The sequence below is a fragment of the Heterocephalus glaber genome, unplaced genomic scaffold (assembly GCF_053883595.1).
Source record: "Heterocephalus glaber isolate CG9 unplaced genomic scaffold, H.glaber_assembly_v1.0 deba00001571, whole genome shotgun sequence".
Taxonomy (NCBI): Eukaryota; Metazoa; Chordata; class Mammalia; order Rodentia; family Bathyergidae; genus Heterocephalus; species Heterocephalus glaber.
Window position 1 is genome coordinate 6,606,505 of NW_028258356.1, and position 14,973 is coordinate 6,621,477.

Below are 14,973 nucleotides of genomic sequence, written 5' to 3' on the forward strand. Positions count from 1 at the left end.
CCAGATAGTAAACTTTTTATTCAAATCCTTCCAAATATATTACTTGAATATTCAAAAATATTGTATCTTGCTTGAATATTCAAAAACTACACAAACCAGCTTATAAGAGGTGAAAAGGGGAAATCTAAAAATGTGTATCCATTAATACATTTCTGCAGTTAATACAAGATTTTACATAAAACTGTTATTTCCACCTTAAATAATACCTTAACAGAATTCATACTTTCAGAGAACTGAATTATGATTACGCCCCTAGTAAGACAAGCAGCCTTCCATGTTCAGCTGTGGCTAGTTTATGCTGATGATGCATCAATTGTGGACCACGGGTGTTTGACTCTAACCCTACTACTTTAGACACTGTGGGTATGTGACTCCTACTCCAGAGAACCGCAGCTATGAATGGGCTTAACTCAATTTAGTCGTGCACAAGTAGTTGGTTCCTTTAGTGGTTAACTATGGCTCACCTTCTAAGAATCTTTGAGGTAGATGAGAATTAACCATCTTTCCCTCAATGTAAGGTTATAATGACATAAAATTTCAGACCACATTCTATATACATATCATTATTAAACAAGCATTTCTTCACCAAAAAAGGCACAAACAGTACATGAAATTTGTTGAGGAAGCTCAGTGAAATCCCAGTGGTTTGTCCTTTTGCAAGTTTATACACCACTGTGGAGGTTCAGCTCATGGCAGGAGGCAGTAGCAACATTCCAGGGGCAACTCTGTTTGTCATGTTATCTCAGCAACCAGAAGTTGTTCTAATCCATAAGTGGACCCAAGATCATTTAGGAATCTAACAAGACAGTATTCTCATAGATAAAATTCATTATGCTTAGAAGTCCAGTTGAAGTCATCATAGAAGTCTCTAAACAAAGTGAATTTGTTGCAAACTTACTAGTTAAGACCCAGTCTGTGCCTTCCTAAATTTTATTTTTATTTGACCAATAATTGTATATATTTGCAGGATGGAAAGTGATGTTTTCATGTGTGTTTACAATATAGAATGATCATTTCAGGCTAATTAACAAATCCACTACCTGACATACTTGTCAATTTTGTGATTAAAAAATTGAGGAGTCAGGGCTGGGGTTTGAACTCAAGGCCTTATACATGCCAGGCAAGTGGTCTACCACTAAGCTACACCCCACCTCAGTAAAAACATTTAAAATTTACTTTTAGTCATTTGGAAATACACATTGCATGTATTATAGTCATCATCCTGTGAATAGATCACTAAAGTTTATTTTCCCTAACTAAAACTGAATTCTTCATTAGAGTACTTTACTGCCCCTATAGTTGACTACAGGGACACAAGCTATATAGTTGAGCTAAATAGCACATTCATACTATTTGCATTGTCTATGCTAAAATATTTTAACACAAAAGTGTTAAAATATAAGAACTATATCAGTTGCTGCTAAATAAATCTCACATTCAGTGTCTCAGCCACAGGGAAGTGACTCAGATAGATTTTGATACCAGAGAAGTGGATCTTTCCTGAGACACTACATGACTGTGTGGTTCAGAAACGTTTGGAACTGGATTGCAGGAAGAGTTTGGAAAGGTTTAGAGATGCAGGCTGGGAAGCAGGTTTAGAATGTTGTGAGCTGACCTTGATGGGAGAGTCTAGTCAGACCTCAGCAATGCTGGAACTGGTAGTACTTTGACAATTCTTAAAGATTAACTAAATGTATTTTACATAAATGGATGCACATAGATTTTAGTCTTGCTTTGGTACCATTCCTTTCTGTTCCCCTATTTGCACCTTTCAGGATACGAATGCTTATCTTGTGCCATTGTATGTTGGAAGTGTTTGACTTTCTTTTCATTTTTATAAGCACTCACAACTAAGAGTCTGCCTTAAGTCTCAGAGGAGAATTTAGACTTAGACTTTTCAGCAATGCTGAAATTTAGAACTTTGGCAACACTTAGAGACAAACTAAATGCATTTTGCATAAAAGGATGTACATGAATCTTTTGGGGGTCAGGGACAGAATATTATAGCTTAAATCTAGATGTCCTCCCAAAGCCTCATGAGCTCATAGGTGGGGGTTTGCGGAAGTGACTGAAGCGTGGGTGTGTGATACTGGATTACAAGTGTGTGACACTAAATTAATCTACAGGTGAGTTTATAACTGGGTGTGATGTTAGGAGGCAAAGCCTGTTAAGAAGAGGTGAGTCCTTGTGGGTGGGGCCTGAAGGACATATACTGCCACTCTGCTCTTTGCCTGCCATGCTGTGAGCTTTTTCTCCTCTGTTATGCTGCCATGCCTTGGAACCAGCTGACTACAAACTGAAACCTCTACAAACTGTGAGCCACAATAAACCTTTCCTCCTTTAAACTTTGGGTGTCAGGTATTGCGTCAACAAGAAAGTAACTAAGACAAATACATATGAGTTTTTTGAGGGCTAGGGATAGAATGCCATGGTTCATATTTGAACACCCTCCCAAAGCCTCATGTGTTCTTAGGTGAGGCTTGTGGAAGAACATGAGCAGCTTTCTTCCACCCAAATCCTTCTACCATGCTGCCAACCATGCTGCTTCTACCTGGAGCCAGCAGACTATCCAAAGACTGAAATTTCTAAAACATGAGATAAACCAAATGCTCCTTTAAGTTGTGAGTGTGGGGTATTTTGTCCTAGTGATAAGAAGGTAATTAAGACAGCCAGCCTACACATACTGATGTAATAATTACCCCATGTCAGACACTGTACTAGACACCAAAGTCATAAAAGTTAGATATGATTACTATCCCCAAGGGGGTTTACAATCTAGTAGGACAAGCATAAGCAAAGTAATGACCATAATGTAAAATGATAAATACTAGATTAAGGGCACCCTTCAGTGTACTACTGGAATCTCAAAGGACAAGTATATCAGCTCTAACATTTTAAAAGAAATTATTCTTGGGGTACTGTTATAAGACCAGTATGAATTAATTTAGATGTACTAAGAAGAGATAATAACTTTAGGGTACAGTAGCAGTGTATGTATGAAAGTATTGAGATTTTAAGTCTCACAATCTATTTGTGAAAGTCTAGGTAGTTTAGAATGGCACATAAGGAAAAGGGCTTAGCGTGACCACATCAATTAGATTTTATGTATTAAGTCAGGAGTTTGAACTTTTCTGAAAGACATGGACTATCAGGGAAGAATTTTATTCAAAAAGTAATGTAAATTTTAAAGAGGTCACACCAAGAGCAATGTAGATGATGGATTTAAATAGGATTGACAAAGGAGCAGTTGATGGAGGAGCATACACATAAGGAATGGGAGGCACAGAGAGCAGTGAAAGGGACAGATTCAAAACTAATGAGTTTTCCTTACTTAGAAGTTTGTGTAACTTTAAAATGAAAATAGAAGAATATAACATGCCCTTCTTCTCATTATCAGATACTAACACCTATCCACTCTATATATTCTCTTTGCTCTCCTCCTGTTTGCTTTGTGTTACATATGCTCACTTTCCTATTTCTTAAAACACTTGCCCTACAGATGTTTGTCTTTCTTGGTCAACCAAGTAGTGATTACAATTCATTATGCTACCTATTTTATTTCTGCAGGCACTGCAAACTATAATCTCACAGAAACACATTAAATAATCTGCAATATTGTACAAAATTCTCTCCTGAAGTAATTGACAATAACTAACTAGATGTTGAAAGTAATAATTAAAACAAAATATGGTGTATAGTTGTATCAAAATTATAAATTATTCTAAGTGGCTATGCAGTCACTGCTTCATTAAGCTCATATATTCATATAATATAAAATTTAAAACAAGAACATTTTTATCTATCCTATAATTGAACCATCATGCACATGTATATTCTTTACATTAAAACATTTTCTGAAATTTCTATATAATGTCCCTTGTTTTCTAATAAAATGTTTTTCTTGAAAATTCTGTAAAACTTTACTTATAAGAATATAAACAGTAAAATAAATACACACATTAAAAAAACCATATTGTTAACTGGGAAAGAAACTATATATCATATCCAAGAGCAGCTTTCAAAATCTAGAGATTATAAAATCCATTTAACTACCACATTCGTATAACAGTAAACAGCATATAATTTAATATTTTAAAGTTTTTCAAAAGAAATTTCAGAATCTTAAAGAACATTAAGAATAGGAAAAGTCACCTATGTCATGAATACTTGAAAATATCATTTCTATTAAATATTCTCTACTAAATTAAATACTAAATGAAATAATTTACTATGCTAAAGTCAAAGAAGAATGTAGACAGTTAAGACAAAAATCAAAAGCAGAATGATTTATTATGTCACCAATTTTGATTTAACAAAATACCCAAAAAACATGTATTACTTACATCAAAAAACATGTATTATTTACTTTTTAAATCTGCATTTAAGAAGATGAAAGATAAATTAACTACAAAATGCTACATCTCATTAGTAGAGATACTACAAGTAATCACATGTGAATATCTATATTAAGATATTGAAGACATATTGAGTACACTGTCATATTAACAGGTTACATTCCAGAAGTTCCTCCCCCTCTTTTTACAATGTGACAATTTACATATCTCCTGATTGTAGTCACAGAAAAATATGAATTCTCAATATTAAAATAACATTTTAAAGGAGAATTAAAACTTTATCAGTGAAAATTACTATGTGTATTTTAAGACTATTAGTATTATTTATTTGAAGACAAGAATAACTAATAGAGTTAAAGATGTAAATTTGTGAAATTTTTAAAATGTGACTCAGAAATAGTGCTACAAACTTATTTCTGCCAAGACTGCTAGCATAACAGCTTAATTTCAATAATTAATTGAAAAACATGCCAAGAAATAAAGAATTTAGTCAGTGAAAATGTCACTCATGGATTTGCACATATTTCCTTCTGATACTTCAGGAGTAAATTTTACTAGTTCAGGAAATCTTGGAAAGATTTGTTTATTGATTTCACACATACCAGGCTTCTGATAATATTGCCAAGTATACACTGTATATGAAGTGATATGATCAAAGTTGTACTTGGCAAAGTATACATCTTTTTTGAACCAGTTATATTTGCTTCATATATTTTTTTCTGATTTGTTAACATAAATATTGTGAAGTTGGAAACAACTCTATTATAAAGTTCTCTTTTTTTCTCTTTCCAGGAAGAAATGAGGAACATAGAATTTAGAAAAAAATGATTATAATACTTTTAACCATTTAGTAATATATATTTAGAAGAAAATTTTTTGATTGCCTAGTACATGAAAAAATGTTTAGAATAGCATTCATTCAAGCCAGGGGTGTAGCTCAGAACCTTGGCAAGTCCAAGGTTCTGAGTTCAATTCCCTTTATCAGAAAAAAAAATGTAAAATAGCATTCATTCATTTTGTGATACAAAATATGCTTTTACATTTTAGATAAGAAATACTAAATTATCCCTTAGATCAACATATTTCATACTGGATCTTTTGAGGGCTTTTTTAGTACTCTAAGGGAACATTTCCTCTCCTATATTGTTTCTAGTCAAATGATATTGCTATGCTATAGGTAATATTTTTTCCACTTAAAAACTGAAAAATATATAGAGATATGATTGGCTACCAGAATAATTATGTCTATTGAATAAACAACAGAACATAATTTAGAAGACAAGAACTTCCAAGTCAAGTCAGTTTAAAGGCACATGGTAGAGGTAAATTCCAATCATTCTAAATGTTAATGTTGCAGGAAATATCTACAGTCACACTGTTTGGAAATTTCTCTTGCATGTCCTTTAATTACTTTAATACTTTTATATGTTTAAAACAAGCTGAACTCTTTTGCTCTCATGAGCTTTAAGCCCAATTCCAATTGACCAAATTAAGAATGGTGGAAAATTCCAGGGAAGGATTGCAGAAAAACAAACAAAAAGACTGAAAGGACAAGAAACTTGGTTAATATATGCTTTCCTACAGTTTGATACCAATATAACTTTCCTATGGAAAAATTAAAAATTTTCTTTAAAATACAGTTTGATACCAATATAACTTTCCTATGGAAAAATTTAAAAATTTTCTTTAAAATAGATTCAAAATAAGTAATAAACCAAAAATGTATATATTTACCAACCTAGGTAAGCGGTAAGCATGTGAATGTGCACACACACATACACACACACACACACACACACATAATATTTTTATTTTCAGACTCAATTTTCCTGAGGGAAAAAAACACAATAAAGGGAGTTCTGAAAAAATATATCCTAGGCTTTGATTGTATATTTTATAAAAGTCATCTCTTCTATAAACTGCCTAGAGCTGACAGTATATTCGTTATTAAAAACTAAATTCCCCATGGAGTACGTAAGATGTTAACAAAATCTTCATCATCTACTATCCCTAAACTTAGACCTTCATAGTAATCTTCAAATTCACCATATGACACTTCATCAGACTTGCCGCCAGCATCTTTTAATGTTTCTAGAAAAGATGATTTGATTTCCTCCTCTGTGGAATGACCTGTAAAATAGTGTGTAAAATTTGAATAAAATGATTAGTGATGATAAATGAATACTTATTCATCTTATGAAACCCTTATGAGAATTTAAATTCTCATATCAAACTTTCAATTTATTTACACATGAACTAAAATTAATTCCTCCTAATTTGCCACTCCCCACCTCTCTCATATTCATCTATTCTCAGGATTTCAGCAGAGAATACAGAAGAAAAAAATCAACTTTTTAATAAGAAAAGAGGAATTCAAAGATGAAAAGCTACAAATGGTGGTCAGGTAATATTCAAAAGCGAATAAACAGAGGCCCATATTTTTAAAAAGTAAGAAAGGGTAAAAAAAAAAAATCTATGTGACCTTCTCTGAAACCTTTTAAAGTTGCATTTTTTCGTTTGGTTTTGTTTTGGACTGGGTTTTTGTGACAGGGTCTCAGCACATAGTTCAGGCTGGCCTTGAACTCACCATGTAGCTCAGGCTGGCCTTGAACTCTCAGGGATCCTGTCTCAGCCTCCTCACCAGGTTCAGGCTGCCTTTTGACGAACAGACACAAATGGGAATACCACCCTAATCATTTGTCTAACAAAGTAGACAACTTAGGGCAAGAGCTGAATCTTTCCAACAAACCTGAGGTTCATTCATAGACAAAGATAATAAAACATTGGAAAGTGCCTTTCATGCTAAATAAAAGCTCTCTTTTAAAAACATGCAAGAAAAATCAAGAAAAAAATGATTGTTTCATTTAAAAATAGCTGAATGAAAAAGGACTAGATCTTATGCAATGTAAAGAATGATAATAAAATAAATTTGTGACTTAGTGAAGTCTAAAAATTAATCAAGATCTAATCTATATGAAAACAAACATTAGCAGGAGAAATTTCTCTTCCATATATTTGAACAGCTATGTTTTAATCAAATTTCTTTTGAAAATTTCTTAATTAAATTTATATTTCAAGTAGTTAAAAACTCTGTATATCCTTAAAATCTCCCTCCTAGAAATAGCTATCTTCCACAACTGTAACTAAATATTTTTAAATCCCTATGGACACTAGTACTTCTAATACCATCTCACAAAGGGTATTTGGGTATCATATTTCCATTACACTTTAAAATACCTTTTATCTAATAAATTACTTAAGTAAAAAACAATATTTTCTATGGTTAAACTTAAATTAGATACAGTGTAAGAGCCTCAATTTAAAACTGTAAATTGTAAACAAGTTGCAGCCCAAAGATGGCCAAGTGAATAAATTATAATTTATAACGACAGCAGAGTTTTTCTTTTTTAAAAAAATAACATGTTTTTCTAAGAGTGTTAAGCTTGCTAGCCAGTCCTCCTTAATATGACTGCAAAGATAAATTATGAAATTTTTGAAACTAACAAAGCCTTACTGACAAACACGAAAGTAAAACCCTCCTGCATCTACAATTCAGGGACACATAATAAAACTGAAGCCATTTAAATTACCTATTAAAGATTGTTTAAAAAGAATCAAAAGGAAAAAATTCACAAGGTTGAAACCGTCTAGTTTTGAAATGAGTAAACTATATACAAGAACAAAATTTTAATATGACTAAAGACAAAAAAGCAGAGACTGTCAGGTGTTTAAAGGGTAAAAAATATACTAACAACTCCTAAATAACACTAGAAATTATCTTACACAAACTGTTGTTCATTTAGTCATTGATAAAAAATTACATAGGCCAGAGATTTAGCTCAGTGGTTTCACTGCCTGCTGTGCAAGAGCAAGGACCCGAGTTTGATCCCCGGTACCCAAAAAATAAATAAATAAAAATAAAAATAATTTAAAAATACAACTATTTTGACCTAAAATAATTAGAAATTTAGAAGTCAATAATGGTTAACTTTAATCTTCAAAAACAATTCTATTTTTCAACTTCTCAGATAAAAGTACTAAATAAATCATATATGAGTTAATAACAAGAAACTGAAGTAATTAGTGTATCTTCCTTAATATAGAATTAAAACTCTAAAATAACAGTATTCTGTATTAATAGCATATAACTAAAATGATAAATTAGAAACTATTCATAAAAGGTGGTCAATAAGTATTCATAAAATGGACAAATGCCCAATAAATATATGAAAATATTTTACATCTCTAAGAACCAGAGAAATGCAAAAAAAATTTTTTTTCGTCCATCAGATTGACAAAAGGTTAAATTGTTGGCAAATTTATGAAGGAAAAAAATTCTACTACTAAGAGCAGTACATCTAGTATGGCTATCTTACAATATAATTTGTAAATGTCCATTAAAACTTAAAATATAAATATCCCAGTAATTCTAAGAATTGACATCACTCCTGATAAACAGAAAAAAAGAAAATGAACCTAAGGAGTCATAAATAAGCATTATATTGCCTCACTGGTTGTGCATTAATAATTAGAAATTAAAAATCCAGCAACAGAGAATGACTATGTAACCTGTAGTACACTGATTTGTGAAAGAAATAATATGCAACAAACAAGACTAAGGTGACTCAATGAGGCTTATCATAGAGATATTCCAAAACATATTGTTGAGCATAAAAAATCAACTACATAAGAATATGTTAAATACCTCTTTGATGTCCAAAATTACTTCAAAATGTATTAGGTATTTATAGCATTTAACAGCTATGAAAAAGTTATGGAATGATAACTGAAATATACTCAGTTCACGAACACTTTTGGTTCACAAACAGAAGCATTTGGCAAAACTGTTTTTGTTTGCAAACCCTGCATTGGGTGATGAACATGACTGCTGCCATCTTTTCCACATGAACATGACCACAGCCATCTTTTCCAGAATCTTTGGAATGAATTAAGTTCGCGAACCTAGGTACCACATATATATTAAATGATAGTAATGTTTACTTCTCTGGAGAACAATGTAAAGAAAAGTAGGGAGTTATGGTGCCCAAATGCTTTCTTTGTAACAAGAATGCATTTATAATCTAATTATTTAATCTAATTATTCAGAAGAAATATAATAGGAAATAAATCTCTATAATTACTTTAGAAATTTACTGTATCTCAAAATCTTGATAGAAATATATATGTCCACTGTATGTATAAATCCAACCCTTAAAAAAGGTACTCCTTTATTCAGTCATAAATCCTTAGGTATGGATAACTATGCAGTAAAATTGAGGCTGAGAATCTGCACGTGCAATCATCTAGTCTCTAAATCTCTTCTGTTCTTTTAACAAATTCCTCACTCTCCTAAGTGAGAAATAAGAGTTTTAACTCAATTGTGAATATTAAAGAAACAAGTACAGACAATAGACCTAAGACTTTTTCAATGAAGAAGGGAGAATTGTTCTCAATGTTCTCATCAAACAAAAATTATTTAATATCTTAATGTTTTCAGTTTATGCTTTAAATTAATGGGTTTAAAATGATATTTTTACTAACATTTTCAAAATCAAATGTATTTTGACTCAATAGTTACCTGAAATTACTTGAGGATGCTTCTTTGCACAATAACATTTTCTTATGTTTATAATAGGCACAAAGCCAGTTTTGTTGAAATCTAGTTTCATAAAGGCCTAAAGAGAGAAATGTTATTTTTATATAAAATCAATAGACATGAGAACCTGATTTTCTATTTTGCAGTAGGTTGTTTCCGAGCTACAATCAAGACACTTGAAAAGTATTGAACTAGTATAGGAGAGATGCTTAACCTTGAGAATGTAACCTAACCTCTGTTGCCCTGAAGAGCTGGGTAAAAGCCCTCTCATGTAACTTGTAACTGACAAATGACGAAAACAAATTGCCAGGAGGACATTTTAACTCAAATGTGAGCTTACAAATATTTCTCTAATGAAAAAATTAAGTACTTTTAGAATGAGTGTTGTTACTTTATTTCTTAAACTTGAACATTGCCTTTAGAAATACTAATTACTTTATTGCTTCTCTAATTCAGTGCAACTCTGAGTATTATAAAACATCCCAAAATATTTCATTGCAAAGATGCTGAATCACACAAACTACCGAAAGCAACATTCCACATTGACATAAGAGTCAAAAACAGAATCAAGCTTGTTTATTCACAATATTGAGCTCAAAGAAACCTCACTTCTATTACAGAATGAATTGGAATCCTCCTGACTCAGCCTCCCAGGGAGGTGAATTACAGGCATGCACCACCACTCTTGGCTCTTTTCCCCTTCTATTCCCAAGACCAAGACAGATGAACAACCACAAAAAAACCCAATTCCTACTCCTGATATTCAAACCTATCACCAGTACATGCAAAGTATAAAAAGTACAAATTTATAAATATTATGTGGTGTATTTATTTAAGGTTTCTGTTATGTCTTTTGGTCAACAAAGGATAGAGATTTTAACTTTTTGAGTTGGAGGTTTATATTTGACATAATTGTTTATACCACTGTGTTACAAAATACTGTTTTAATATTAGATGCATGTAAATTTTGTATGAGGTCCGTACAAAAGAAAAAGAACACTGTATGCTCAAATTTGACTGTAAAAAATGGAAACCAGAAGCCAAGTAAAATGTAGTTCTCTATAAAAATCAGGGCCCCGCTTTTAATTCCAATTTATCATGATTATTGTAATCTTCATTTTAACATTCAGTATGCATTATAAAAACCAGAGTAACGCTTTTAACCATCATTTAAAATAACAATTTGAACACTGACCCCGGGACAGTCACAATACTGAGAATTTTATCTCATTCAATCCTTATATCAACTCTAAGGGATAGGAAACTGAGGATAGAGGATATTTCATTACATTTACAAAGCTAGTCATCTATAAACAAAATTTGATTTCAAATTTTATTTTTCTTTTATGTTTTTCTAAAACATTCATAAGTTATTTTGGCTTTTTTTTTCTGGGTATGTTTATATGCATATATGCATTACCTGAATTACAGGTAAAATGATAAAACATGTTTTAAATTATAAGTTTCATTCAAGTTTTTAAATAATGAACCTAACAACCAATTAAAAGTAATAATTTAAGGGCCAGGGATTTAGCTCAGTGATGCTGCCGCCTGTCTTGCAAGCACAGGGTCCCGAGTTCAATCCCCAGTACTGAAAAAAGAAAGTAATAATTTAAAAGATTACTTAACAGTTACCTTTCGAACAAATGATTTTCTATATTCATTCATTTCACCAATAATGGCACGTTTGAATTCTCCATAATCAACTTTGTCCTTTCCGTTGCCATTGGTGATCAGAATTATCCATGAAGATTCAAAATCCTAAAAGTATTCAGCATTCTTTGTTATATCTTTAAGTTATATATGGCCATAAGAAAATTGTACTCATGTTTTGTTACATCTTCTGTAGATTTAAAGTAGCTCTTTAACAAAAGATTTTTTAAAAAAAATTTACATAAATCCAATGAAAATTACTTAAAGGGACTCAGAAGTGAACAGTTCTGTAATCAGTTATGTACAGTCCCTAAGATGAATGTCAACTTTGTGTACTGCAAACAATTTCTAATAAAATTTGAAAAAAAACCCAGTTAGTAGTGGCAAAACCTCATGAATTTTTTAAGTTATTTTACTGTTAATTGACAAATACTAATTTTATATATATATTCATGGAGACAATGTAGTGTCTGAATATATGTATACATTGTAGAATGATTAAATTAGACTAACATGACCGTCACCTCAAATATTTATCATTTCTCTGTAGCAAGAATATTTAAAACTCTTTTTAGCTACTTTGAAATATACAATACAGTATTATTAACCAGTCATTACGCTGTGCAATATAAAGATCACTAGAACTTATCCCTCCTGTCTTACAAAAGTTTGTACCCTTCAATCAAGTTTTCCCCTTTACACTGCCTCTGCATCACTACCATGAACCCCATCCCTCCCCCTACCTCTGCAACCCAGCCATGCTCTGACAACAAATTGATCCCTTTAAGTTCAATTCCTATGTATTAAAAAAAATGGTTACCATGTAATTGGTTTTGAATATTTCATTAAATGTATTATATATGTGACAATTCAAAATCACTTCAGATTCTGAAATACTTCCAACAGCATTGTGACCACTAATTGTATTTCTGCTAGTCTTCATTCTTGAAAGTATAGAAGATTTGAATACTCTAATACTATTCTATAATTTACACTGAAAGGTGTAATTTTGAGTTAAGCCCTTATGTCAGCTTGTTCACTTTGCTATTGCCATTTACTTCTTTGGCAAATGTACTATTTCATAGAATATTGTATTCACAGCATCCCCAACAACAAAGAAATTGTAGCTTGCATTCCTAAACTCAAATAAATACATTTTCGGTGCTTCAATCAAGTTGTTAGCTTTAAATGAGAATGTAAATAAAATATCTAGCAAGGTGCTTGGCAAATAAGTACTCAACAAATATTTGCTTTCATCTCCTTCTAACTTTTTCAAATAAAACTTCAATTAGAAAAACTAAATCTCAAAATGTTCTGCCTCCCTTCAATTCTCAACAGTGCAGACTTTTTGCCTTGCATAATTCCCTGTACAATACAGAGATTTAAGTTGTCTGTGCAGTTAAATTAAAAATGAGCTTGACCTTTAAAAACATGAATAATATGAACAGGAGAAAATACATTTGCTCACCCAACTCATGGAATTCTAGAATTAAAAGATATTTTTTAAAATTTAAAAGGGGTTGTTTTTAAGAATTAAATGATTTTACATAAGTAGCAACAAATTTATATAACTTTTGATAGAGTACAAAATGAAAAACATTCAGTTAAAAAAACTAAGGTAAATTCATTGATAGTATTTCCATATAAATCAGGCTCTTTGGAGCCCACATAACTTTTTATTTCAAATCAAGGAGAATGATTATGTATTCATGCAAACATTTTCTAGTTCCAGTTAGACCTAGGTTGATGATTCTTAGCATCTTACTCTTCTACCCCTTGCATATGTTTACCAGGCCCTGAGCAGTTTACAGTGATAAATAATAGGAAATAAAATATGAGTATTTCTTAAAATGTATGAGAAAGGGAGAATATATATATTCTTATAATATATGGTATCACTTTTAGAAGTTTCATACAATTATTATAATTTTATTCATAAACCTAGTCATAAATATTTAGCAAACCACCAAAAGGTAAGTACAGCACTGATGCAGAGCATGTAGACTTGAGGCCAGGTTATCTGGGCTCTAGTTTTCTATTAGTGACTGATTATTTTTCAGTGGTTGTCAGTAAAGACACCAAGGCTTTCACATTTCCTATTGCTGTTACTTTTTTTAATCCATGAAAGAAAGAGGTGAAGATAGATGATCCCTAGTGTGAGCCCTAAGTTTAAGTGTCATGAAACCCAGAGGACAGGTATTTCACAACCGTGATAAGGAACATCATACTGGCACAGAATTTTACAGCTGATAGGAAACCTCTGATATAACTTTCTCACTTCAGCTTCCAAGCAACTCTAACAATAACAATTATCTCAGAATTGCTCAGGTACATCCTGTAATAAGAAAAGGTAAAAGACTTGTCTAAGACCACACAGTTAAAATAACAAAGCTAGAACTTGAACCTAAATCTCACAATAATTTACAATGTTCCAGCCACAAAAAATACCTTGTGACAAGACCACTTTAAGTAAAAGAGAACAATGCAAAAGAATTTTCTATCTGAAATCCTTTATATGAACCAAATTCATGTTCTTTTAGAATACAATCCAAACTTTGTAGCCCGGCATGCAAGACTTTAATATACTGGCTTATTTCCCACCGGTTTTCCTTCCTTCCACACATTATCCATTCAGACCGATGCACTTGCTTTATTCTGCACTTGCTGTACAACAGGTTCTATCCCAAGGGTTAGAGGAAGAGCAGAAAACCAGAAGCACCCTGTTCCCTCTCTGATAGGACTTATATTTTATTGGCAGGAAAGCCAATAAACACTTACAAAGTGGCATGAGGAAAGTAAAATGTGAAATTGACATAGAAAGGCCCAGAGATCATACCGTGGTGGTTTTTTAGACAGAGGGGTCAGAGTAAGAGAGGAAGTTGTGATTTGAACAAGAAAGTTCAGCATATAAAGATCTAAAGGGGGATCAGTCACAGCAGAGGGAACAGTATATGTGAAGGTGAACATTTGCAGTTTGGAAAATAGGCCACACTCTCCATGCCTTCACATGGTTCTCTTTTTCATTTAATATCAGTTGTTTGAGTTCCCATCCTTCAAAACTCAGCCTTAATGTATCCTTCTCCAGGCATCCTTCTATGATCTTCCCTCTCCTTCCCTATAATCTATCTTGGAGTTAGTTACCATCCCCTCTGTTCCCAAAACATTCTCTACTTAACACATGTATTATTTTATAATCATTTTTTCTCGATTATAAGATCATAAGAGTAGTGTGCATATTCTCAGAACTTAGCACAGTGGCTGGATATTAAGTTCTTAATAAATATATGATAAACTTGAGTCATTTGTAGAAAAAATGGCTGCACCTTGAGTCCATAATGCTAAGTGAAATAAATCAGACACAGAAAGTTA

At 32.0% G+C, this 14,973-nt stretch overlaps 1 protein-coding gene across 3 annotated transcripts in view; it reads right to left on the minus strand.

The window, feature by feature from the left end:
- Window positions 1–4,326: 4,326 nt before the first annotated feature.
- Window positions 4,327–14,973, minus strand: part of Caps2 (calcyphosine 2) — a 50,700-nt gene continuing 40,053 nt past the window's right edge. For 2 of the 3 annotated variants that reach the window (XM_087192443.1, XM_004845095.4), the window contains 3 exons: window positions 11,587–11,712; window positions 9,934–10,030; window positions 4,330–6,485 (listed from right to left, as the gene is read on the minus strand). In XM_087192443.1, the coding sequence (XP_087048569.1) occupies window positions 6,310–6,485; window positions 9,934–10,030; window positions 11,587–11,712 (399 nt within the window). In that variant the 3' untranslated portion in view covers window positions 4,330–6,309. Of the gene's footprint in view, window positions 6,486–9,933; window positions 10,031–11,586; window positions 11,713–14,973 lie in introns of all 3 variants that reach the window. The other variant, XM_087192444.1, reaches the window with a different exon arrangement.